Source organism: Rhinopithecus roxellana, chromosome 18 (assembly GCF_007565055.1).
Source record: "Rhinopithecus roxellana isolate Shanxi Qingling chromosome 18, ASM756505v1, whole genome shotgun sequence".
Lineage (NCBI taxonomy): Eukaryota > Metazoa > Chordata > Mammalia > Primates > Cercopithecidae > Rhinopithecus > Rhinopithecus roxellana.
In genome coordinates this window covers 6,657,470-6,682,910 of record NC_044566.1, presented here as the reverse complement: position 1 = coordinate 6,682,910, position 25,441 = coordinate 6,657,470, and the positions used below count along the sequence as shown (strand labels likewise).

The 25,441-nt window shown below is 51.8% G+C and overlaps 1 protein-coding gene across 2 annotated transcripts; it reads left to right on the top strand.

Moving 5' to 3' along the window:
• The first annotated feature begins 8,229 nt into the window (after positions 1 to 8,229).
• On the top strand, positions 8,230 to 24,119 carry RASA3 (RAS p21 protein activator 3). Of its 2 annotated transcripts, XM_030922162.1 has the most exons (4): positions 8,230 to 10,403; positions 13,819 to 13,922; positions 20,620 to 20,803; positions 22,501 to 24,119. In XM_030922162.1, the coding sequence occupies exons 1-4, from the start codon at positions 10,195 to 10,197 to the stop codon at positions 22,574 to 22,576; spliced, it is 573 nt and encodes a 190-aa protein (XP_030778022.1). In that variant the 5' UTR covers positions 8,230 to 10,194; the 3' UTR covers positions 22,577 to 24,119. The 2 variants fall into 2 exon arrangements, with proteins under 2 accessions (XP_030778022.1, XP_030778023.1); XM_030922163.1 differs by lacking the exons at positions 8,230 to 10,403; positions 13,819 to 13,922 and adding an exon at positions 15,297 to 15,806.
• The last annotated feature ends 1,322 nt before the right edge of the window (positions 24,120 to 25,441 follow it).

The following is a 25,441-nucleotide window of genomic DNA, read 5'->3' as shown; positions in this document are numbered from 1 at the left end:
CAGTGGCCGGCTCTCAGCTCACTGCAAGCTCCGCCTCCCGGGTTCACGCCATTCTCCTGTCTCAGCCTCCCGAGTAGCTGGGGACTACAGGCGCCCGCCTCATCGCCCGGCTAGTTTTTTGTATTTTTTAGTAGAGACGGGGTTTCACCGTATTAGCCAGGATGGTCTCGATCTCCTGACCTCGTGATCCGCCCGTCTCGGCCTCCCAAAGTGCTGGGATTACAAGCTTGAGCCACCGCGCCCGGCTTTCCTTTCTCTTTAAACTAGAGTATTCCGTGGTGTATTTATAGTGCTTTTTGTTTTTCCGTTCGTCTGCTGAGGGAAGCTTGGGTTGTCTGTACTTTGGGCTCTTGGGCATAGCCAACTGTTATGGACAAGGGGCACTAAAATAACCATTTTCTTTTCCTGCAGATAACTGACTGCTCTCAAATGTCCCTTATCTCTGAAGAAGGAACTTGAATTGTTTATTTTTTGATTATTTGTTTAAAGATAAGGCTGAAAGTCAGGAGCTGTGAATTCCAATTCCTAGAGTTTCCGGTGGGCAATATAAATGAGAGGTGTGGACGGAAAGTAGTAGGTAGTAGGAGTGGTGGGGACTGTGGAAAACTTGAGTCTGTGGCTCAGTGGGGCAGCCTGTAGAAGCTCCTGGTGCCCTTTGTTAAGGGATGGTGGTTGACTAGTTCTAGAATTCTAAGTTTTAAACAGAAACCTAAAATCTGACTACTTATATGTGAAAGCCCTGATTTACATCTCTTGGCAACAAACTTAGAAATGTAAGTATACTGTGAGACTGAGATTTTGTGTCTACACCCTCACAATAAAGATGAATCAACTAAAAATGTATTCAAAAGGAGACAGGCTTTTTAAAAGCACCCAAAATTGTGAAAAAGAAAAAAAAAATGTAGGTGGGATTGAATTTATTCCCTCATGTGTGAAACTGTTTTATTTCAGCAATAAAATGAAAGTGACTCAGTCACTGGTTTTTAGTCAAGCCATGTACGGCTCACAAAAATCATACTATTGGCTGGGCATGGTAGCTCACCCCTGTAATCCCAGCACTTTGTGAGGCAAAGGTGGGTGGATCACCTGAAGTCAGGAGTTCGAGACCAGCCTGACCAATATGGTGAAACCCATCTCTACTAAAAATACAAAAATTAGCCGGGTGTGGTGGTGGGCGCCTGTAGTCCCAGCTACTCGGAGGCTGAGGCAAGAGAATTGCTTGAACCCGGGAGCAGAGATTACAGTGAGCCAAGAATAACGCCACTGCACTCCAGCAGGGCAATAGAGTGGATTCTGTGTCAAGTCAACAAACAAACAAAAAACAAAATCATACATTACTTTTGTAATGAAGAATTCTTACCTATTTTTTCTCTTTGTGAGTTTGCAATGAAGTCTTCTCAATTTGCTTTAACTTGGAATGTGTCTTTCAGAAGTATTGGAGAGCATTGGGGGGCATTCCTTAAAGGTAGATGAGGCAAGAACCATGACAAGGGGCTCTGACTCTAACACTGTTGGTGAGTTCTAGAGGTCAGATTATGAACACAGGAAAAGGAGAAGATAAATGGGATTAAGAAGCCAATTCCAAGCATATGACATAGCATGCTTATATTAAGGACTTGGCTCTCATAAAGTAAGAACTGACAAGCTTTTTTCTTGATGGCCATCTACTTTATAGTCTGTCTCAGAAGGTGTAGAGGTCCAGGAATTGGGGGCCCCTGGAACTCTTGGGTCCATAGACACATTAGAAAACCCATCTCAGCTGGGAAGCGACTCAGCACCAGCCCTCCAGGCCCCAGAGGAGCAGTCATCCCTGGAAAGAGGGAAGAGCAGTAGTGGCAACAGAAGGTCGCTCTTCTCCGCACAAGAACTCACAAAGTCTCGGTAATATTATGACTGTACTTTCTGAAACCCAATTTGTCTTTGTTCATAACTTTTCCCTTCCTGCTAATCACATTTTTGCTGGTGAGAGAAAGTGAATTGCCATTTTTAATATCAGCCAGTCACTTTCAGTTTGAAATGCAGTCTCTTTCTTGATAACCTCAGATCCTTTGGCACTCCCCACCTCCGATCTCTTCTATTCTCTCTGCTAGGGGAGGGTGTCTGGCTTCTGGGCTGATCTCTGCCTTTTCTGAGCCCCCCTGAGGTCACCCCACTTGGGCTTGTGTCTTAGTCTATTTGTACTACAAAACGCTGAGACTGGGTGATTTCTAAAGAACAGAAATTTATTTCTTAGAGCTCTGGAGGCCATGAGGTCCAGGATCAAGGCACTGGCCTTGGTGCCCGGTGAGAGTGCTCTTCTGCTTCCAGGATGGTGCCTTATTACCATGTCCTCACAATGGCCCATGGCAGATAGGCAAGAGAGAGTACCACTTTGAACCTGGAGCCCTTTTACAAGGGTGTGAATCCCATTCATGAGGGCAAAGCCCTCATGACTCAATTACCCCACAAACACCATACCCCTTAATACTGTTGTTTTGGAGGATTAAGTTATTTTTAAATGTTTTATTATGTATGTATATTTATTTATTTATTTATTTGGAGACAGATTTGACTCCATCACCCAGGCTAGAGTACAGTGACACAATCTTGGTTCACTGCAAATCTTGACCTCCCGGGTTCAGAAGATCCTCCCACCCCAGCCTCTGAAGTAACTGGGGGCCACAGGTGCCCACCACCACACCTGGCTAATTGTATTTTTTGTAGAGACAGGGTTTCACCATATTGCCCAGGCTGGTCTTGAACTCCTGGGCTCAAGAGATCCTCCTGCCTTGGCCTCCCAAAGTCCTGGGATTACAGGTGCCCAGCGGGGGATTAACTTCTAACATAATTTTGGAGGGACACCATTATTCCAGCCATAGCATCTTGGGTACTAGCCTCCTCCCCACTGCATCTGGCACCACCATCCTCACCCTAGCGTCAGGCCTCCTCAGATTCCCAGTCATCCCCAAACTTCTGGTTTCTTCCTTGGGTCTGAGCCATGCAGCGTTTTGTGAATATGTCCTGCCCTGCTCACCTGGCACCTGGGTGCCAATTCCTTGTTATTTTCAAAGCGAGGTTTCTTTCTCTGAGAGGCATACGCTTTCTCTTGGCCACATCGGGACCAGAGGTATGTTTTTTCTTCTGCTAGATCCTAGTAGGTTCTGTCCCTAATGGATGCTGGTCTGATCACCTATGGGGTCTGTTGTACTCCCTGTTAAAATACTATGCTGCCTCACAGGGCAGGCACATGCCTAGCTTTAGGCATTATGCCCTGACTTTAGGAACGAATTGGCACCTATTGGGGAAGGAGGACATTTTAAAAAGGGAGCACTGCTACCTGGAGAACTGGTGTGATGATAGGGGTTGAAGAGGCCGGAGAGAACCCACAGTCAGTAGCATCTTATTTCAAGCCACCAAAATCATACCAACTTGATATCTGTTCTAGGAACCCCCCCTTTCTCTTGGTTATTTATTTATTTAATTTTATTTTTTTTGAGATGGAGTCTCGCTCTGTCCACGCAGGCTGGAGTGCAGTGGCATGATCTCGGCTCACTGCAGCTCCACCTCCCAGGTTCAAGCTGCCTCAGCCTCCTGAGTAGCTGGGATTACAGGTGCCCGCCACCGAGCCCAGCTAATTTTGTATTTTTAGTAGAGATGGGGGTTTCACCATGTTGGCCAGGCTGATCTCCAACTCCTGACTTCAGGTGATCCACCCGCCTCCGCTTCCCAAAGTGTTGGGCTTACAGGCATGAGCCACACCGCGCCCGGCCTCCTTTCTCTTTTTTATCAGAAGTTATGTATGCTTGTTGGAAAAAAGTCAAATCAATACAGAAACGAATAAGGTCTAGAAAATATAAATCCTCTCTGTTTTCTATTTCCTGTGTCGAGTTTCAAATATAGATCTTCCTGATTTGTCTACACATGTATTAGGCAGTGCAAATGTGTGTTTTATTTTATCTTTCTCTTTTTATTATATTTATTTAAGGTGCACAACGTGATGTATTGGTATACATATACATAGTGAAATGATTACTATAGTCAGGCAAGTTAACATATTCATTGCCTCACAGGTTTTTGTTTTATTTTTTTGTTTTTTGGTTTTGTTTTTTTTAGCATAGTAAGAACACCTAAAATCTCTCTTAGCAAATTTGTAATATACAATCCTATGAACTATGGTTCTCATGTTGCACATTGCATCTATAGTCTTATTCATCCCTCCCATTTCCTCCTTCTGGTCACTACCATTCTACTCTGTTTCTATGTATTTGACCTTTTAAAGATTGCACATGTAAGACTGATCATGCAGTATTTGTTTTTCTATGCCTGGCTTATTTCACTTAGCGTAGTGTCCTGCAAGTTCATCATGTGATACATTTAAAAAATCTCTCGCTCTCTATATATAAGCCTTAGCCCAACTTGCCTGATACCTGATAGAATACTATTGTGCCCTTGCCCGTGACAGAGCTGTCAGACCAGGGCTGACAAGCAGAATCCCCTTTGCAGTAGCAGCTCCTCATGTGTGCTTACTAAGCCCTTAAAATGCTACTGTGTGGGGCAGTGTGGGTTTGAGCAAATGGAAAGCAAACGCCAGCCTCTGCAGCCTAAGAGAATCTCTCCTTCAGGGAAGCAATATGTCTTCTCGTTACTCACTGAGAAAGATAACGACCTCCTCCCTAGGCTGCCAGTGGAGGGATCAGCACATTGCTGGACAGAGAGAGCAGTGTGAGCAGTGGGAGCTGAGCTCAGGGTTATCTGTAGGGTCAGCACTGCACTGCAGCGTCATTACTGTTCTGTTTTTTTCTCACTATGTTGCCTGGCCTGGACACAAACAATCCTCCTGCCTCAGCTTACTGCTTTGTTTTGGACTTCCCCGTGGAATCTTGACTTTCCAACTTTCAGTGTTTTAGGTCTCATTCCCTCACCTATAACTTTCTTCTTTTTTTTTTTTTTTTTTTTTTTTTTTTTTTGAGACAGGGTCTTGCTCTGTCACCAAGGCTGGAGTACAGTGGTGCACTCATAGCTCACTACATCCTTGAACTCCTGGCCTCAAACGATTCTCCTGTCTCAGCCTCCCAATTAGCTGAGACTATAAGACGCACAACACCACACCTGGCTAATTTTGCTTTTATTTCTCTTTGTAGAGATGGACGTCTCACTGTCTTTCCCAGGCTGGTCTTGAACTCCAGGGCTCAAGCAACTCTCCCACCTTGGCCTCCCAAAGTGATGGGATTACATGCATGAGCCACTGTGCCCAGCCCCCACCTATACTTCCATGTCTTGTGTCTGGATTTTGGGGTTCAGAAATCTCCTATCACATTCCTCAGCCTACTTCTACCCATGAAAACGGTGCTTTTCCCAGTCCTCCATACCAGCCCTGTTTCTTTTCCCCTTACCCTCTGGATCCTACACCAGCTATTCATTGCTCAGTCTGGACCTTACACCAGCTATTCATTGTTCATTCTGGATCCTACAACCAGCTATTCATTGTTCATTCTGGATCTTGGCACCAGCTATTCATTGTTCATTCTGGATCTTGCACAGCTATTCATTGCTCTGTCTAGATCTTACACCAGCTATTCATTCTCAGTGTGTATTTACATTTTTGCTTGTTTGTTTCCTCTGCTGTATTCAACTTGAAATCATTCATGCATTTTAGTTTGGATTTAGTGCTGTGAGTTCCAGTCCATTTAAGTGAGCTTTGGATATTAATGGAAGTAGTTATTTTCTTAAATGTACAAGAGTAAATTATTATTATTTATGTTTTTTTTTGCATGAATGATGCATGGAAAATCACTACGTTTTACTTTTGTGAGTTGACTTATTATTTGTGTTGATTTTGATATTCCCAAATCTGAAACAAATTTTTTTCAGAATGCATAATAACACACAGAGTATGGTGGTCTTTCATTGACAAGTTTTTTATATATGATTAGAGTATCTTTTCAAGATTCTTAATCTACCTTTGTTTTATATAGGGTCTCACACTGTCACCCAGGCTAGAGGTGTGGTGGCACAATCCTAGCTCACTGCAGTCTCAATTTCCTGGGCTCAAGTGATTCTCCTATCTCAGCATCCTGAGTAGCTGGTACTACAGGCATGCACTACCACATCTATCTGTTTTTTAATTTTTAAATTTTTTGTGGAGATGGGGTCTCACTATGTTGTCCAGGCTGCTCTTGGCCCCCTGGCTTCAAGTGATCCTCCTGCCTCAGCCTCCCGAAGCATTGGGATTAAAGGTTGAGCCACTGAAACTGGCCTACAATTTGAATACTACTGTACACTTAACATTTTGCTGTCAGGTATTATTTTATTTGTTTTTTCCTCTCTACAATAATGTATTGTAGATCAGGTATTGTTTTATTTGAACCTCACAGGAAAGCTGAGGTGAGGGTCGCAGGCAAGGAGTCGGGCCACTGGAGTGGTCACAGCATTCAGTGGAGAGTAAAGCAGCGAAGGCTGGAAACCTCATCCATTTCTCATGAGCTTCCCACTGCCCCGAGTGACTGATGTCCTTACATAATTGCAAGCCAGTTCACACCAGCTGCATGATTGACAGTGGCTTAATTGACAATTTGCCAAAACCTGGAAACAGCCCAAATGTCCTTGGCCTAGGGAATGGAAAACCAAATTGTGGCCTATCCATCCCATGAAATACTTTACACTGCAGTAAAAAGGAACAGCTACTGATCTGAATCTCATATGCATCATATGAAGTGAGCGGACTCACTCACCAAAGGCTGCACACTGTTTATGTGACACTGTGGAAAAGGCAATGCTTTAGCAGGTGGAGGAAGTGGGGCTGCGGGTGGGGACAGAGGCTGACTATGCGGCAGCACAGTGGATGGGGACAGAGGCTGCACAGGGAACGTGTGCAGCCGATGCAGGTGCTCTGTGTCTTGGTTGTGGTGGTGGGTAGGTAGCTATATGCTTATAAGTGCTCACAGGCCTGTGCATGAAAAGGTGCGAATATTTATTTTGTTGTGCATATTTAAGGTGTATAACATGGCGGTTTGATATACATAGTGAAATGATTGCTGCAGTCAAGCAAACTAACATGAGTTTAACATAGCCACCATCTCACATAATAAATCTTTATTGTGTGTGGTGAAAACGTCTTAAATCTCTCTTAACAAATTTCAGGTTTATAATTTTTTTTTTTTTTTTTTTGAGACAGAGTCGCGCTCTGTGGCCCAGGCTGGAGTGCAGTGGCCGGATCTCAGCTCACTGCAAGCTCCGCCTCCCGGGTTCAGGCCATTCTCCTGCTCAGCCTCCCAAGTAGCTGGGACGACAGGCGCCCGCCACCTCGCCCGGCTAGTTTTTTAATACTTTTAGTAGAGACGGGGTTTCAACCGTGTTAGCCCAGGATGGTCTCGATCTCCTGACCTCGTGATCCACCCATGATATAATATTTTTACTGTCGTTCCCACACTGTTTGTTAGATCTCTTGGCTTATTTATCCTACATAACCGAAATTTTGTACCCGTTGGACCATCATTTATGTTCCTTTACCCCTGGTAACTCTCTGTTTCTATATATTCAACTTTATTTTTTTGAGACAGGGTCTCCGGTCTGTCGCTCAGGCTGGAGTGCAGTGCTGTGATCTCGGCTTACTGCAGCCTCAACCTCCCAGACTCAAGCAATCCTCCCACCTCTGCCTCCCAGCCTCCCAAGTACCTGGGGCGACAGGTGCACAACCACTGCACCCGGCTTCCTTCCCTCCCTCTCCTCCCTCCCCCTCCCTCCCTCCCTCCCTCCCTCCTTCCTCTTTCTTTCTCTCTCTCTCTCCTCTTTCTCTCTCTTCTCTCTCTCTCTCTCTCTCTCTCTCTCTCTCTTTCTTTCTTTCTTTCTTTCTTTCTTTCTTTCTTCTTTCTTTCTTTCTTTCTTCTCTTTCTCTTCTCTTTTCTCTCTTTCTTCTTTCTTTCTTCTCTTCTCTCTCTTTCTCTCTTCTCTCTCCTTCCTTCCTTCCTTTTCTCTCTCTCTCTTTCTTTCTTCTTTCTTTTCTTTCTTTTTCTTTCTCTTTCCTCTTTCCTTCCTTCCTTCCTTTCCTTCCTCCCTTCCCTTCCATTCCCCTCCCTTTCCCTCCCTCCCTCCCTTCCCCCTTCCCCCCTTCCCTCCTCCCCCCCCTCCCCTCCCCTCCCCTCCCCTCCCTCCCCTCCCCTCCCTCCCCTCCCTTCCCTTCCCTTCCCTCCTTTCAGATGAAGCCTCACTATGTTGCCCAGGTTGGTCTCTAGCTCTTGGGCTTCTGGCCTGCTGACCACATTCTCCCCGGTGACTCAGTGACGCCGCCGTCTGTGCCTTCCTGAGGCTGACCCTGTACCCTGACACGTGCTGTCTGGGACAAGCTTTCTGTGCCCCGACTGCAGCATCAGGGCCAGAGAACGGTTGCAGGGAAGGCACAGTCCCTAGGCCTCGTGCCAAAGTCAAGGCACGTTCCTTACCATGGGCGGGATTCTGCTAGCGTGTTATTCACGGGCAGTCCAGACAGATCCCGCAAAAGGCCTAAGTTTGTAGAGTAATTTGAAGAGGAGGGTGTGGGAAGAGGAGGGTTGGGAAGAGGGGGTGGTGGGAAGAGGAGGGTGTGGGTTCAATGCCTGTGACTGAGGGGATGGCCGGGACCCGGCCCTGAGACCATCCCTCGGAGGCAGCAGTGTGGAAATGTCCTGGAAGCACCTCCAGCCTTCACATAGATTCCCGATAATTCCCTAGTTTCAGCCGCCTGTTCCCAGCTGTTCATTCCCTCTGACTTCCTCAGAGCCCGATTCCCCTGGGGCCACTGCCAGGCCAGACTCTCACCCGCTGGGGAAACCTTTCTGAAGGCTGCTCCTGGAGGCAGGACCAAGTCTGGGGTGATGGCCAGGATGCCCTCCATGGGGATCACAGCCATGCATGGGGGTGTCCAGTCCGAGACCTGCACACGTGTGCTGGGTGCAAGGCAGGTGGCTCCTGGCCTCTGTAAATCAGACCTCAGCTGTTCACCAGAAACCTGGAGCCCAAATCCTCCCCAGACCAGTGCAGAAGGCCTGTCCGCTAGAGAGGCCACTGTCCCCCTGGCTCCTGACTCAAGGGCAAGTCCCACATAAGAGGCCTCGCAGCCTCCAGTCGGCCTCCTACTCAGAAAACCTGTCTTCTGTGTGCAGCAGAGCCGGCTCCTTCTGCAAGCTTCTGACCTCCAATCCTAGGATCCCTGTCCCCCCTGCCCCAGGGTCCCCGTCCCTCTAATCCTAGGGCCTCTGTCACTCCTGCCCCAGGACCCCCATCCCTCCAATCACAGGACCCCTGTCCCACCTGCCCCAGGACCTTTGTGCCCCCCATTTCTTCTGCCTTCAACACCCTTTGCCCCCACCCCTGCTTTACTAACTTCGAGTCAGCCCCGACCGCAGCACCAGCACTACTCACTTCCAGCCCCTGCTGACACCTGCCTTTGTTAGTCTTTCTTGGTGGCTGCAGGTTCAGCAGAAACTCTAGGCCAGGCGTTGTCTCTGGGACCTAGGAGAGTGCTGGTGCTTGGTCATGTGTGTTGAATGAGTAGTAAATGGCAAAGGTTGTTGCTGCCCCAAGACGCTTCAAGAGAAAGCAGCCCCCTAACCCCAGCTGGGAGGAGGAGGAAGCACCCTGGGCTGGTCAGGTGGGAGAGGAGCTGAGCAGGTCGGGCCACCTGGGCTGACACCGCAGGAGCTCTGTGTGGATGGGACGCCTGGGGCCACCTGGGCTGACACCGCAGGAACTCCATGTGGATGGGACGCCTGCGGTCGGCTGCAGGAGGCCTCGTGGGGGAGGAGCTGAGCAGGTCGGGCCACCTGGGCTGACGCCGCAGGAGCTCCGCGTGGATGGGACGCCTGCGGTCGGCTGCAGGAGGCCTCGTGGGGAGGCCACAGGGCCCCTCTTCTGCCTTTTGAGTGGAGACCTCCAAGGCTCCAGCACATAAAGCACCTTGGTCAAGCCGTTCCTGGCCACCCAGCCATGTCTCCAGCCACACCAGTTCTCACCTCCGTTCCCCACGGCCCCAGCTGTCAGGTTTAAGGGTGGCAAAGAGCTCCGCGCACCGCCCAGCCTTGGCCTCTTCTGGGGCTTAGAGCTCCAGGACGCCTGGGCCTGAGCACCCTCAGCGTCCCCTCTTACGGCTCCAGCGAGGACGGCCAGGTGCCTGGCAGACGCTTGCACGCGCTCATCCACGAGACCTCGTGTGCACTGTCCTGAGCCGGCCTGCGTCCTCAGATGTTCCAGGTCATCCAGCCGGAGCGTGCGCTGTACATCCAGGCCAACAACTGCGTGGAGGCCAAGGACTGGATCGACATTCTCACCAAAGTGAGCCAGTGCAACCAGAAGCGCCTCACTGTCTACCACCCGTCCGCCTACCTGAGCGGCCACTGGCTGTGCTGTAGGGCGCCCTCGGACTCAGCTCCAGGCTGCTCGCCCTGCACCGGGTAGGTCTGTGCCTCGGCGCCCGGCGTGTGCACTGTGCAGGAAATGTGGCCAAGGGGCCAAGTAGGGAGGGACCAGTGGACAGCGCATGTCTGCCTGTAAGCCGCAAATAAACGAGGTTGCACTCGCCTCGTCCCAGGAGCCTCCCACCCGAGGGGGCATCTGGGCCCAGTCTCTCGAAAGCTCTGTGCAGACTCGAGGGTGCTGCAGGCCTTCGAGGGTCCTCCTGAGGCCCTGCCCTGGGGGAGTGGGAGGTCAGGGTGAAGGGGGGCCCCCAGGCCGTGGCCATCCTGCTTCTCTGAGAGGAGCGTGGGAGTAAGCCCCTCGCTGAAAGCTTCATCTGGCCCAGGACACCCATCTTGATTGTGTGTGATGCAGCAGCCCGTTGTCTTCCCGGCCGCTCGTCAGCTGGGCCTCCGGCAGTTCCACAGGGACTAGGGTCATGTCTGCCGGTCCTAGAAGGAGGCCGGGGTGCCCGGCGTCCCCGGTTATGCTCCGTGAGATGCACCTCACTGTTGTCCTGGCCACATGGTGGCCTCACGTAAGGGCCTTGCAGGGGATGAACTGTGCTTCACACTGGGCCACTGTTCAATCCTCCCTCAGTCTCCAAGATGGGACCTTAGATCTGCTTCGTGGACACAGAGGCTGAAGCTCAGGAGGAAGGTCAGGATGCCGCCCAGGCATGCGTAGCCACTGCCCCAGGACCCCCAGGAGAGGCCAGCGCTCTCCTGTATCCTCGCAATCCTGGGAGAGCGGCAAGCATTGCAGCCTGGGGAGGAGAGGAAACCTGGCCTATCCCCAGCTGCAGCCGACCCTGCAGGGGACAGAGCCCCAGGAGGCTTCCTTCCAGGCCATTTCTCTCCATGAGAAAACGTCTGCCAAATTTGCTCGCTGCCTTGGCAGGTCTGTGGGTCCCAAGAGTCTCCAGCCGCCGAGGCCAGACAGCTCGGGAGCCTCCCTTGTCCCGCACACCCACAGCCGGCCTCAGCTCTCCCAGCTTGGGGATGCTTTTTTAGTTTTATGCTTTTGAGACGGGATCTCGTTCTGTCGCCCAGGCTGGAGTGCAGTGGTGCAGTCTCAGGCCTCCACCTCCCAGGCTCAAGCCATCCTCCCACCTCAGCCTCCCAGGTACCTGGGACTACAGGTGTGCTCCACCACTCCAGGCCAATTGTTTTAAGGTTTTTTGTAGAAACGAGGTTTCACCACGTTGCCCAGACTGGTCTCAAACTTCTGGGCTCAAGCAATCCTCCCACGTCACCTTCCCGAGTAGCTGGGACTACAGGCAGGCACCACCACGCCCAGCTCACTAAATTTTGTTTTTTGTAGAGACGGAGTCTCACTATGTTGTCCAAATCTCACTGTAAGGGTCTCCCGGTGTTGCCCAGGGTGGTCTTGTCTCAAACTCCTGGGCTCAAGCTATCCTTCTGTCTCGGCCTCCCAGAGTGCTGGGATTACCGACATGAACCCCCTGACTGGCCAGGAACGTGTTTTAATGTCAGTCACTTCATCTTCTTTTTTGCTTTTTTTTTTTTTTTTTTTGATGATAAATGCATTTCATTATTTATTTAGATGTTTAAGCGCTCACCACTAAGTTTTCACAAACTGTTGAAGACTGACAATTATTTCTCACACGGAAGTATAACTGCCCATCCCCAGACAGCATAAATATGTGGTTGAACTAACATGAATAAATGACACCATTGTATCAATTACATAGTGAAACAAATGACCAAGGATCCGAATACTGAGCTACTCAGCTCAAAAGGCATATAGAATATTGGACGTCTGTTCAGTTCATTGGCGGAAACCCACTTCTTTTTTTGCAAGAGAAGTTGGGGAAGAAAAGGGAAAAGCTGCCACACTTCAAACAAAAATAAGTTGGTAAAACAACTTCTAATCAGTATGGAAAAAATTACAGAAGCATCAGAAATTTTATGATTTAAGAATTGTTTTAGCTATAATAAGAAGCATTTCTGCTTTTTAAAAAGTATTTACTAAATTAAAGAGCATATTTCACACGTTCTGCACAAGGCAGAATTTGCTAAAAATAATTAACAGCCCCACGGATTCCTCTCAGGCCCTCCCTGTTGGTTGCACCTGAGTGCAAATGTTAAATTAACCGTGAGTCCCCTGTGTCTGAAGCCGTCAAAGACGTGCTTCTGTACAATGTAGATTTTCTTTTCTTTTCTTTTCTTTTTTTTTAGACAGAGTCTCGCTCTGTTGCCCAGGCTGGAGTGCAGTGGTGTGATCTCAGCTCACTGCAACCTCCACCTCCCGGGTTCAAGCGATTCTCCTTTCTCAGCCTCCCAAGTAGCTGGGATTATAGGTATATGCCACCACACCCGGCTAATTTTTATATTTTTAGTAGAGACAGAGTCTCACCATGTTGGCCAGGATGGTCTTGAACTCCTGACTTCAGATGATCCACCTGCCTCGGCCTCCCAAAAGTGTGGGGATTACAGGCGTGAGCCACCGCACCCGGCTTTGGAGTATTTTCATAATAAAACAAGTAAGATTTATTAAAAGACATGAGGCTGGGCTCGGTGGCTCACTCCTATAATCCCAGCACTTTGGTAGGTCGAGGCAGGTGGATCACCTGAGGTCAGGAGTTCGAGACCAGCCTGGCCAACATGGTGAAACCCCATCTCCACTAGAAATACAAAAATTAGCCGGCACGGTGGTGGGGGCCTATGATCCCAGCTACTCGGGAGGCTGAGGCAGGAGAATCACTTAAACCTGGAAAGCAGAGGTTTCAGTGAGCTGAGATTGTGCCACTGCACTCCAGCCTGACGTGTGCTGGTGTGAACGTAGGAGAAGCGGACATAGAGTGAGCAGGGACATAACCACACAGCCTCCTTCCGTGTTTGAAATGACTGAAGGAATAAACCACATGAGGTTTGGAGTGTTCATAGTTCCTGGGAATTTAGTTCTGTATGATACTAAAAATGTACAAGTATTACGCTGGGGATTTTGGCACCTAATCTTCCTAAATTTCTTATGTATTGAGAAGATTCTGGAGTAGGAATAGACTTAAACAAGACATAACTCGGTACAGCATGATTTCAGGAAAGGTCAGTTAGTACAAACGATAAGCACATTTTAAGTACTGAACAGCGAGGATCTTTTGCCAAGTGTCCAAATAGGCTGATGGTAACTGAAGCAGAGGTTGCCAGTTCGTTCCGGCTTGTGGCCGGCCTGGTGACACAGCTGTCCATGCTGCTGTGGACACCACTAGACTTGCTCAGCAAGCCAACATGCTGGCTGTGTACAGACGGACGGCAAATAGGTCCTGTCTCGAGTTTCACTTCCAACATTATCGTCTTCTTTCTTCAGTGACATTTTAAAAATTAATGTCGTTATTAAAAGCATCATTTAAATAAGTGTTTTTATCTTTCTATTCTTGATGTGTCTGGACAGCGGCCTCCCAGCCAACATCCAGCTGGACATTGACGGGGACCGTGAGACAGAGCGTATCTACTCCCTCTTCAACTCATACATGAGCAAGCTGGAGAAGATGCAGGGTGAGTGTGCCCGGCACACCAATCCGTGCAGCGAGGGGACGGCTGGCGAGGCCCTGGCCACAGGAGCATGCTGTGGGGTGAAAACCTGTGGTCTGAGCCTCTCGTGTAGTGTGGGCTCCGTGTAGTTGTGTTTGTAGCACGGATGGATGGATGCGAAAAGCTTTTAGCAGGGTAGGCAGCTATCTGGGGGACAGTTACCTTGATAACAGGTTTTATAGATAATTTTTAGATGGAATTTAACTGGTAACCTCTGTACTGCCAGATTTCTTTAGAGGACCCTATTTTTTCATTCCTTTGTGTTTTCCAGAGGGACAAATGCATGTGTGTGGACACATATGTTGAGTGTGCATGCATGTGTGCGGACACATACGAGATGTGCGCATATGTCTGGCATGTATGAGCTTGTGAATGTGTGGCCATGTGTGAGTGTGCATGAATGTGTGGACACGAGTGTATGTGAATGTGGACACGTGAGTGTGCATATGTGGACGTGTGTGAGCATGCATGAATGTGTGGACACGTGTGTGAGTGCATGAATGTGTGGACGTGTGTGAGTGGATGAATGTGTGGACACGTGTGTGTGCATGAATGTGTGGACATGTGTCAGTGTGTGTGAATGTGTGGACATGTGTGTGAGTGCATGAATGTGTGGACATGTGTGAGCATGTGTGAATGTGGACATGTGTGAGTGTGCATTAGTATATGGACATGTGTGAGTGTGCGTGAATGTGTGGACGTGTGTGAGTGCATGAATGTGGACGTGTGAGCATGTGTGAATGTGGACACGTGAGTGTGCATGAATGTGTGGACATGTGTGTGAGTGCATGAATGTGGACGTGTGAGCATGTGTGAATGTGGACATGTGAGTGTGCATGAATATGTGGACATGTGTGAGTGTGCATGAACGTGTGGACATGTGTGAGCGTGCGTGAATGTGTGGACACATGAGCATGCATGAATGTGGACACGTGAGTGTCCATGAGTATGTGGACCTGTGTTAGTGTGCATAAATGTGTGGACACGACATATAAGTGTGCATGAATGTGGACATTGTGAGTGTGCATGAATATGTGGATGTGTGAGTGTGCATGAATGTGCAGACACGTGTGTGAGTGCATGAATGTGTGGACATGTGTGAGTGTGTGGGAATGTGTGGACACATGTTTGAGCATGTGCGACTGTGTGGACACGACATGTATGAGTGTGTGTGAATGTGTGGACACATGAACGTGCATGCATTTGTGCATGTGTGGAAATGTGTGGGCACATGAGTGCATGCATGTCTTTGGGCACGTGTTTGAGCATGCATGTATGTGTGTGCACACATGCCATCTAATTCTGTAAAGCAATTCAGTGTCACAGATAATGATATTGTATATAGATTTGAAACAGTGCCAGGCACACCGTGTGTTTCAAATTTATTTGCAGTATCATTATCTGTGACATTGAATTGCTTTACAGAATTGAAATAGCAATCCAGGTAAGCCCAATTAGACAACATAGGGACAGTAGTTTGAGGTCCGTAATTCAGGAGAGGCAGAGACAAGAAGAGCCCACGGCGGGGGGCGGGGGTGCGAAGCAGCTGCGTTTGTTTCTGTGCTAGGGTCTGGGAGAACTCAGATCTGCTCTTGGAAATCACATGACAGGGCCCTTGAGTCCCACTCAGAATGGAGATGGAGCAGAATGGGCCCGGAGTTACGCCTGTTAGATTTTCTTCTTTTCATTCCCCTGATTTAGCCCAGAAGTGTCAAGTGTACCTTGGCCTGGAAATACGAGACCTGCCTGAGTGTCCATGCACCTGCCCATCTGTGAGCTTGGCCACGCCTGTTCTCCAGCCCCACATGCCCTGGGTGTACGTGGTTCCAGGCATACACACACACACAGGCATGTACACATGGATGCATAGCCATGTACACACGTTTCCAGCCATACATGCATGAAGTGAAGACACAGGTACATATGTGTGCAGACAAGCAAGGCAACAATATCTGCACACATGTGCAGTTGAACACAACACGCTCACATGTGCAGGCCCATGTGCAGGCATGCACACACATTCTCAGACAACCACACACGTACGCACTCGTGGGCCACCACCTACTACAGCGTCTTCTCCCCAGCAAGTGTGCCAGGTGCTGTCCCTGGGTCTGAGGTCCCACCAGGTGCTGTCCCTCGGTCTGAGGTCCCTCCAGGTGCTGTCCCTGGGTCTGAGGTCCCTCCAGGTGCTGTCCCGGGTCTGAGGTCCCTGGATACTGTGCAGATGGCACAAGGCCTCAGGGTGGCCAAGACAGTGGGTCAGGCATCAGCTCGCCTCTTCCCAGCCCTCTCATAGAAGGAACCAACACAGCGGAGGCCAGAGTCGAGGAGCCTTGGAGAGGGTGAGGTCATCACACACAAGACCCAGGTTCTGAAAGATGCTGACCAGGCCCTCCATGATCAGCTTGCTGCATGCACCACTCTCCAACCTTGCTCAGCCCCTCCCAGGCCATGCACCCCACACCATAGCTCCAGCTCTTCCTTCCTCTGCCGGGAGCAGCCTTGCGCATCAGTCTGGCAGACCCTGTTTACCTTGGAAGTGTCCTCCCCCAGGCACTTCCCAGCCTCCCCATCCCCGTAGCCTAGTGTATTAGTTCTCACGTTGCTATGAAGAGCTCCCTGAGCCTGGGTAATTTATAAGGAAAAGAAGATTGATTGACTCACAGTTCTGCAGGCTGTACGGGAAGCATGGTTGGGGAGGCCTCAAGAAACTTTCGATCATGGTGGGAGGGCAAAGAGGAAGGAAGGAGGCACCTCCTACATGATGGGGGCAGGTGCCACACACGTCCAGACAACCAGACCTCGTGAGAACTCACTGTTACGAGAATAGCAATGGGGAAGTCCACCCCCATGATCCCCTCACCTCCCCCCAGGCCCCTCCTCCAACACTCGGGCTTCCAGTCTGACCTGAGATTTGGGTGGGGACACAAATCCAAACCACGTCACCTGGGATCACCTGTGTCACCAAAGTCACAACCATCTCCCATCTCCTCAGCTTCCACATGCAATGACCTTCCTGGGCCTGGCACAGAGGAAGTGCCTAGCACCTGGATGGGTGTGCTGGACAGATGGCCGGGCAGGCAGCTGAGTGGGTGGGTAGGTGGGTGGATGGACCAATAGGTGAGTGATGGGTGGATGGACCAATGGGTGACTGATGGGTGGATGGAGCGATGGACAAATGATGGGTGGATTAACAGATGGTTGAGTGATGAATGGATGGACCAAGGGGTGAGTGATGGGTGGATTGACAGATGGGTGAGTCATGGGTGGATGGATGGGTGGAGGGACAGATGGGTGGATGGACGGATGGATAAGTGATGGGTGGAGGGACGGATGGGTGAGTGATGGGTGGAGGGACGGATGGGTGAGTGATGGGTGGATTGACAGATGGGTGAGTGATGGGTAGATGGATGGGTGGAGGGATGGATGGGTGAGTGAGGGGTGGATGGACAGATGGATGAGTGATGATGGGTGAGTAATGGGCAGATGGACAGATGGGTGGATGGACGGATGGGTGGAGGGACGGATGGGTGAGAGATGGGTGGATTGACAGATGGGTGAGTGATGATGGGTGAGTAATGGGTAGATGGACAGATGGGTGGATGGACTGAGGGTGAGTGATGGGTGGATGGACTGAGGGTGAGTGACAGGTGGATGGATGGGTGGAGGGACGGATGGATAAGTGATGGGTGGATTGACGGATGGGTGAGGGATTGGTGGATGGACAATGGACAGATGGAAACAGGTCCCACATACCCTCCATGAGGGTTCAGAGCACATCAGCATGGTTGGAAGCCTCAGTCCAGGGACCTCACCCCTCAGGGCACTGAGTCCCTCCTCTGTGGTGTTCAAGCCTCGGCTGGAATCTCCGTGCATCCTTGAGGCGGATGGTTTGTTGTCGGAGAGTTCTAATGACTTCCCGTCACTTGGCCTGCGGGATTCTTTCCACCCAGTGCAGCAGGACCTTTCTGCTGGCCGTGGGCTGAGGAGTGCTGTGCCAGGGCGCCTGTGCGGGAGGCAGATGGTCACTGTCCCCTCCCCATCCCACACGTGGTGTGGCCTCTCCCCTGGCCAACCTCCCTTGGGCACACTCTAGTTCTTTATGTTGTCCTGAAGTTTGGTGACAGGGTGGCACCCAGTCCTGCAGGTGAGGCTCCATGGCAGGGCGTGGTGGGGTCCCGTGCAGAGGGCTGGCCGTGGCCTTGGGCCATACCATTGTGACTTTGCAGACAGTCTGGAAGTCAGCGGCAGGAGTGGGAAGAGCTCTGCTGTGGGGGCCAGCAGGTCGCTGTGATCAAGTTGTGTCCTGGGACAAGCCACTTGTTTCTTCATCTACAGGACAGGCATATCCCCTTGGTTAGAGATTTGGGGAAGGTTGGAGTGGCTTACACACAGCCTGGAACACGGTGGCTCATCGCAGCTGTTATGTAAATGCTCTTTTCACTGACACCTTGTTATGCTTTGGTCAGATAAAGGGCCAGTCTTCACGGGCCACGGCCTCATAATTAACTTCAGAATGCAGCTTAGTGCTGTCGTCCTGTGTCTGAGGGAGCCTGGGGCTGCGCCTAGCAGTGGGGTCTGCTGTGGTGGTTGTGCCTCAGGCCGTCCTCCCCGTGGCTTGGTGTCCCAGCTGTGCGGACGCCATGTCTTCCCGGGCCCGGCTCACGCTTGGACAAGCACTTGGATCTGTCGTTGGGGGCCATGGATACTCAGTCAGCACAAACCCACCCTCTGATCCGTTTTGGACGCTCAGTCGGCACAAACCCACCAGCTGATCCATTTTCTTCTCCACAACTTCGCATCTTGATCATGCGGCCATTCGTAAAAATGTAGCAGGTGCTTTGCTGAAGTCCACGCACACACATGCTGCTCTGAGCTTTCCCTAAACCCTCCGTTTTAAACCTTATCATACAAAGAGGAACTACAGATTCCTTATTGTGATTTTTTTCTAGTTATTGCCAGTTTTATTTTTTAATCAATATTCCAGCTGAGAATTTTGCGTCTGATACATGCTCCATGGACTCCTGGGTGAGAGCAGCACTATGATGGCCCTGCCCCCTTGGGTCCTTCTTCCCTCGTCTTGAAGAATGGCAGGTGTTCATGGCTGAATAGCTCTATGGCCTGGCTTGTAGGGCTTAAGACACCGCAGCCTGCCTTCATTTCATCCTGTTTTCTCTGTCTCCTGGTTCCATCTGGCAGTCCCCGGCTGGCACGGTTCCTTCTCTGCTCCCAGCTGTGGCTGAGATGGTTCGTCAAGTCCATGGCTCAGCCCCACACTTGTCTCCTTATCAGACGGCTGCACGGCCACTTGCTTAGTGGTCTGTTCCAAACACACTTTCTCATTTTTTTGAGATATGGAGAGGCTGGAATTTTAATTCTCAAATCGTTTAACTTAACCAACTCTTTGAGTTCTGGTTCCTTTTTGCTCAAAATTCCACCTTCAAATCATCTCTCTTCTCCCATTTTGCTGTCAGCGATCAGGAGGACCCAAGCCACTCCGCCAGCATTTTGCTTAGAAATCTCCTCAGTTACGTGTCTGATGTCATCGCTCTCAAGTTCCACCCTCCCAGAATACGAGGGCGTGAACACAGGTCCACTTTGTCACAAGGATGGCTTTTTCTCCGCTGTCCAGTAGCATGGCCGTGCTTTCTATCTGAGAGGTTGTTAGAACAGCCTTTGCCACCCGTGCTCGTGCCACCATTCTGTTCAGGGTTACGTAGACATCCCCTAAGACAGGCCTTCTCTGCAGCTCTCCTCCTCTCCCGAGCCCCCAGCTTTGCCCTTCAAGGGCATTCACGCCAGCCAAGCCGCTTCCAGCATGCACCCCCAAACCCCTGCAGCCTTCACCCAGCACCCGGTTCCAAAGCCAGTCCACATTTGAAGGTACTTGTTACAGCAGCAGCTACTTCTCAGTCCCAAGTTCTTAGTCAGTTTGGGCTGCAATAAAATTGTACCATAGGCTGGGTGGTTACAGACAGCAGGAATTCACTTCCCAGCATGAAGGCTGAGAAGCTCAAGATCAGAGCGTAGTGACGCTGGTTTCGCTGCGGACCCTCCTCTGGGCTACAGCCTGCCAGCGTCTCATCATGTCCTCACGTGTGGAAGGGGCAAGCCAGCTTCCTCGGCGTCTTTTATAGGGGCGCCCGTCCCCTGCCCAAGGGTTCCACCGTCACGCCTCGTCCCCTCCCGAGGGCCTCACCTCCAGACGCCATCCCTTGAAGGTTAGGATTTCAACCCATGGATCTGGGGCGCATTCATTCCATCGAGATGGGCACAGCTGCAGGGCATTGGTGCTGGCTCTAGGGGTGCGTGCCCAGGCGCTGTGAGCAGTGAGGCAGAGACGTGCCTGGTTCAGGTGCTCAGACTCAGGTGGCGCAGAGCCCTGCCCCGGCTCGGGTTCCCTGGCTGTCCGCGGGGGGGGCGAGGCCCTAGAATGGCCTTCAGTGCAGTGACATGGTCCGGTTAGGACGGTGGCTGCCGCGGGAATGGTTTCTGTGTCCGTCTGCGTTTACGAGCGGCGGCCAGCCCTTTCTTAAGGCGCCTGCGTTGGAAGGACGTGTGCTGTGGGTAGGGCCTGCAGTGATGCAGCTGTGTGGAGACGGGGCCGGTGGCCGCCGGACCCTGGGCTCCTGCCCTGCGCTGATCCCTCCGTCCTCCACAGAGGCCTGTGGGAGCAAATCCGTGTACGACGGCCCGGAGCAGGAGGAGTATTCGACGTTCGTCATTGACGACCCCCAGGAGACTTACAAGACGCTGAAGCAGGTCATCGCTGGCGTCGGGGCTTTGGAGCAGGAGCACGCCCAGTATAAGAGGGACAAGTTCAAGAAGACGAAATATGGAAGCCAGTGAGTGCCGCTCCCGTGCCTGCCCTGGACGGCCAGCGTGGTGGGCGGGAGGGTGCGGTGGGTGGGGCTGCAGGGAACTCCTGGGTGAGGCCGCCTGTGCACAGGTGTCCGCCTGATGAGGAGAATCCCAGCTGCACCTGGCTGGCACCTGGCGGTGGTCAGTGGACGTGGCCCAGCGCTGCTGGTCCCTCCTTCGGAGCAGGTGCTGCCTTTGCTCTCCAGGACCCCAGCCAAGGTCCGGGGTGCTTCCCTTGCCTGCTGCCTCCCAGCCTCTCTGCTATGCTGGCCTCACGTGCTCTGGCAGTCTCTAGGCCCAGGCCTTGTTCTGCCTTGGCTGAGTGGCACACCCTCTGCCATCTCTCCAGGCCACCCATGGTGTCCAGGAGTAGGGCCAGCTCCGGACGAAACCCACTCTTGTCTCATGAGGCAGGTGTGGCGAGGTTGAGTACGTTCAGCCTAGTCACAGACAGCAGGCTACGTGGTGCTTAGCTAAGCTCCACTCCCCCTCACTCCATGAAACAGAGGGTTGTAAGACCCTCCTGAATTGCTAGAAGATTGACTTAAACTATGTAAAGTGCTAGACTGGCTCTTGGCCTGGAGTGAGCAGGTGTGTCTGTGTCACTCTCTCCATCCAGTGGGCACCCAGGGTCCACCATGGCAGAACCCACCACACAGGCTTGTTCAGGGGTGGGTAAGCCCGAGAGCCCTGTGTAGCTGTACAACCTCCTCCTCACTTCCACCCTCCTGCTCGCTCCTCTCTTCTGTCATCCCTCCCTTCTGTCCTCCCTCTCTCTTCCTCCACCATTCTCCTTCTCCTCCCTCCCTCCCTCCCTTCCTTCTTAACCCTTCCTTCCTTCCACCATGCGGGTCTGGTCTGGGAAGGGCAGTGGTGAGGCTCCAGGAGAGTGACAGGTCCCTGTAGCTCTGACTTGGACCAAGTTGCTCAGGGGACTGAGACTGCAGCACCTCCTGAGTGCTGTGACTTCACCTCTGACATCAATCATATCAGATCCGCTCGACATTCTTCTGGGGAGACAGCCCCGTTTGCCTTCCAAGTATGTTGCCTCATTGATATCATCAGGTTCATCCACCTCATGGCCGAAAGCCAGCAGGTTGAAAAATGCATGAAGCATGATGTTGTTTGTTGTAGCAGAAGGTGCACACGAGGCACATGTGGTACGAGATGCACAGACACGGGAGAAGGTGCACACACGGAGGAGGTGCACACAGGGGAGGAGGCGCACATGGGAGGAGGTGGACACACGTGGGAGAAAGTGGACCCAACACGTGGGAGGAGGTGCCCACGCCTGCTGAGTGTCCCAGCACAGGCGGAGAGATCTGTGTCCCTGGAGCGCATGCTCCACACACGTGAGCAGTCTCTGTAGTGCAGATGTGCACATTCTGCACATGTGCCACGGAGTCTACGTGTTCCACGTCTGCGCATGTATTTGTGCTACACACGTGCTGCAGGAAGAGACATGCACGTGCACTTCCACGCCTGCCCCCGTGCACACATCAGAGGCTCCGCGGGTGCCTCCAGGGCACTGTGGTCCCTTTGGCTCCTCTGCGATTCTGTTTTTTGTGTGGATTGCAGGGCGAGTGGTCACATTTAGGAACAGGAAAAGCTCCCATAGCGCGTGGGTGAGCACCAGGCAGCGGGGGCTGTGCCTCATTCCCTCCCCTGTCCCCCTTTTCAGGGAGCACCCCATCGGAGACAAGAGTTTCCAGAACTACATCCGGCAGCAGTCCGAGACCTCCACTCATTCCATTTAAAGTCTGCGGGACGCGCCCAGTGGCGCCAGTGAGCTGCCCGTGCAGAGCTGCAGCCTTTGGGAGGGAGAAGAAAAGGAAAAGCACAGCCAGCACATGAGATGCAGCCGCCCGGCCCATGGACAAGTGGTGCTGGGGCTTCCCTCTACCAGAACCGCCGCCACCGCCACCACACCCCCTGCAGAAAGCCCACCTGGCCTTGTGGACCGTGTCGTCCTTTGGTTCTATGCTTTTGGCTCTTTGTTTTTGGGGTTCTGGGGATCAGCTGAAGGATCAGGAAGTAGGGGCTGTGCTCTAGCCGCCGCCGGCCTCAGGGAGCCGCGGCCCGTCCAGTCGGCTGTGACCTGCACCTCTGGCCATGTGTGTGTCTGTCTCACATGCACGTCTGTCTTGCGTGCACGGTGCGGGTGGCACTGGGCTCTGTGGCTCTGTGCCCGGGGGGCCTGCTGGCCCCGTCTTGGCTTTCGGCTTCATCACATTGGGACGTTCAGAGCATTACTCTCCCACTGTGCCTGCTGTCCAGGCGGCGTGGGAGGCGGCCTCCCTGTTCACTTTTGAGGTTCGTTTGATTCCTGGCTAAAGGGTCAGTTTTGTGGCTGGGAGGTGCAGAACTACACGGAAATCCCAGTCTGAGGATGTCCTTGGTGCTTGGGGGATACGGGTTCTGTCCACAGAGTCCCCTGGAGAGAAAAGTGTGGGCTCTAGCTTCTCCAGATGTCTGCTGAGCCCACAGTTGAAGCCCCCATTGTTTTGCTGGTCAATGGGGTTTAAAATCAGAATTAACATTGGCCACCCCCTGTGGAAGTTTGAAGATTTTTAAAATAGAAATGTGCATTTTTCAAGCTGTTTTTCTTTATGTTTTTTAAGGACCATTTTTAATTAGCTCTTTGATACAAAGTAATTCAGAACGTCAAAACCTATACCCACGAAAGGGAAGGCTGTCGGGAAGGCAAATGGAACAGGAATGGAGCCTGTCTCAGGAAGGCCAGCTGCAGGTCCTCAAGAAAATCAAAGAAGGGAAGAAATTCTGAGCTTGAGGTGCAGGGGCGTCAGGGGTGCAGACGTCCCTCCAGGGCCCGTGGCCAGTGTTGCACCTGCGTCGCGAACCCCCAGATGCTGTGCAGGGCAGGGGCGGGGCTGCTGTTTTATTGGGGAGGGGAGCATCCTAAAAATGGGGTCCAGACAGACCCCTCCAGACCTCACACTGCCAAGGAGGCCTTTCCCACAGGGCGTCCTCCCGGGATGCAGACGGCAGGTGTGTGGGAGTGCCGTTTGAATACACAGCACGACGTATCCTTGTACTGACTTCTCCGGGTTCTTGTTTGAAAATACTGTAGTTCAGACTCTTCATCTCGATGGCAGATATGAACTTTGTTGTCACAAAACTAGTGGAGGAAGATGTTGTAAAAATAGACTTTTGGACACACAGCTGTTGGGGCTGCAATTTTTACCATGGATTTATAACTTAACATTTCTGTTTATAAAATACTAGTGATTTGCAATGTATTTTACTGGCCAATTAAAACAGATGTTTTATTCTTTCTGAGGACTGGCTTGGTTTTCCAGGGGTACCCACTGGGAATTGCACATGTGGGCATTGGTGAGGGTACAGGGAGGAGGGTGGGGAGCAGGATGACATTGCTGATGCCAAGTGACGTCCCTGGTAACGGGTGACGCTGCTCTGACAGGTGGCAGTGCCTTGACGACAGGTCACATTGCTGATGCCAAGTGACCTCTCTGGTGACAGGCAGCGCTGCTCTGACAGGTGACATCACTGGTGACACCCCAGTGACAGGCTCCGATGACAGGTGACATCGCTGGTGACAGTTGACATCTCTGGTGATGGACGGCACTGCTCTGACAGTGGCATTCACCTGTGTTGCCTCGGGTGGGAGTCTGGCCCCGTGATACCCTCAGGAAGGGTGTGGGGTCACACAGTGCTGAGAGCTGAGGGTCAAGTGCTGCCAGGGGTGCAGCTGGAGATGGTGTCCACACAGGGAGTGCTGGGCAGACAGACCACCACGGGCTGCCATCTCCAGGATGGGTGTGGTGACTTGGAGGCCCTGGGAGGAGAGAACGGACTGCCCCTCCAGGCAGGTGGCTGCTGTACCTCCAGGCAGGAAAGGGTTAAGGGGGACTCTGGGTGAAGACTCTATGGCTAGGGACAGCTGATGCATTTCCTCACTTCTCTATTCCTTTCCTTGCTCCATTTGAATTCCTTTTTTGGTAATTTTATTGTGAATCAGTTCTGGTATAAGAAAAATGAGGAGGTGTGGCTTTGGGGACACCAAGCCAGGCCTTTCTCCCAGGGAAGGGTGAGGCTTGGTTCGGCCTGGCCGGCCTCCTCAGTCTGTGGTGAGGTGTGGGGTCTGCCCCAGTCCAGGAGTGGCTGTGTGTGGTGGACGAACCCCTGCAGGTGGGGGCATCCTCCCTGGGAGGCCAGCTGGCCCTCCTGGAGCCACACTTCCCGGCAGGGCTTCAGGCAGTGTTGGGAACCAGGGGGCTCCTTTCACACTCTGGGCACAGCTGTGCTGGGGTCAACCCAGGAGGGCCAAGGTCAGCCCCTCCAAGGGGAAGTAGAAGGGTGAGGAGGACGAGGCCCCAGGGAACCTGGAGAATGGAGCCCCTCCCGGAACAGCCAGGAGGGTCCCGCGGGGCCGTGGGAGGTGGGAGTGTCTAGGGGCCAGAAGCCCCTCCGCGTTTCCCACTGATATGGTTCAACTGTGTCCCCACCCAAATCTCATCTTGAATTGGGGCTCCCATAATTCCCATGTATGGTGGGCGGGACTTGGTGGGAGGTGACTGAATCTGTTTTGTGGGAGGGGCCCAGGGGAGGTGACGGAATCATGGGGTGGTTTTACCCCATAC

Coding starts and splice junctions, on each gene's coding strand:
- RASA3 (XM_030922162.1), top strand. CDS start 10,195: ATGTTCCAGGTCATCCAGCCGGAGCGTGCGCTGTACATCCAGGCCAAC. Junction 13,923..20,619: donor CAAGCTGGAGAAGATGCAGG/GTGAGTGTGCCC, acceptor CGTCCTCCACAG/AGGCCTGTGGGAGCAAATCC. Junction 20,804..22,500: donor AAGACGAAATATGGAAGCCA/GTGAGTGCCGCT, acceptor CCCCCTTTTCAG/GGAGCACCCCATCGGAGACA.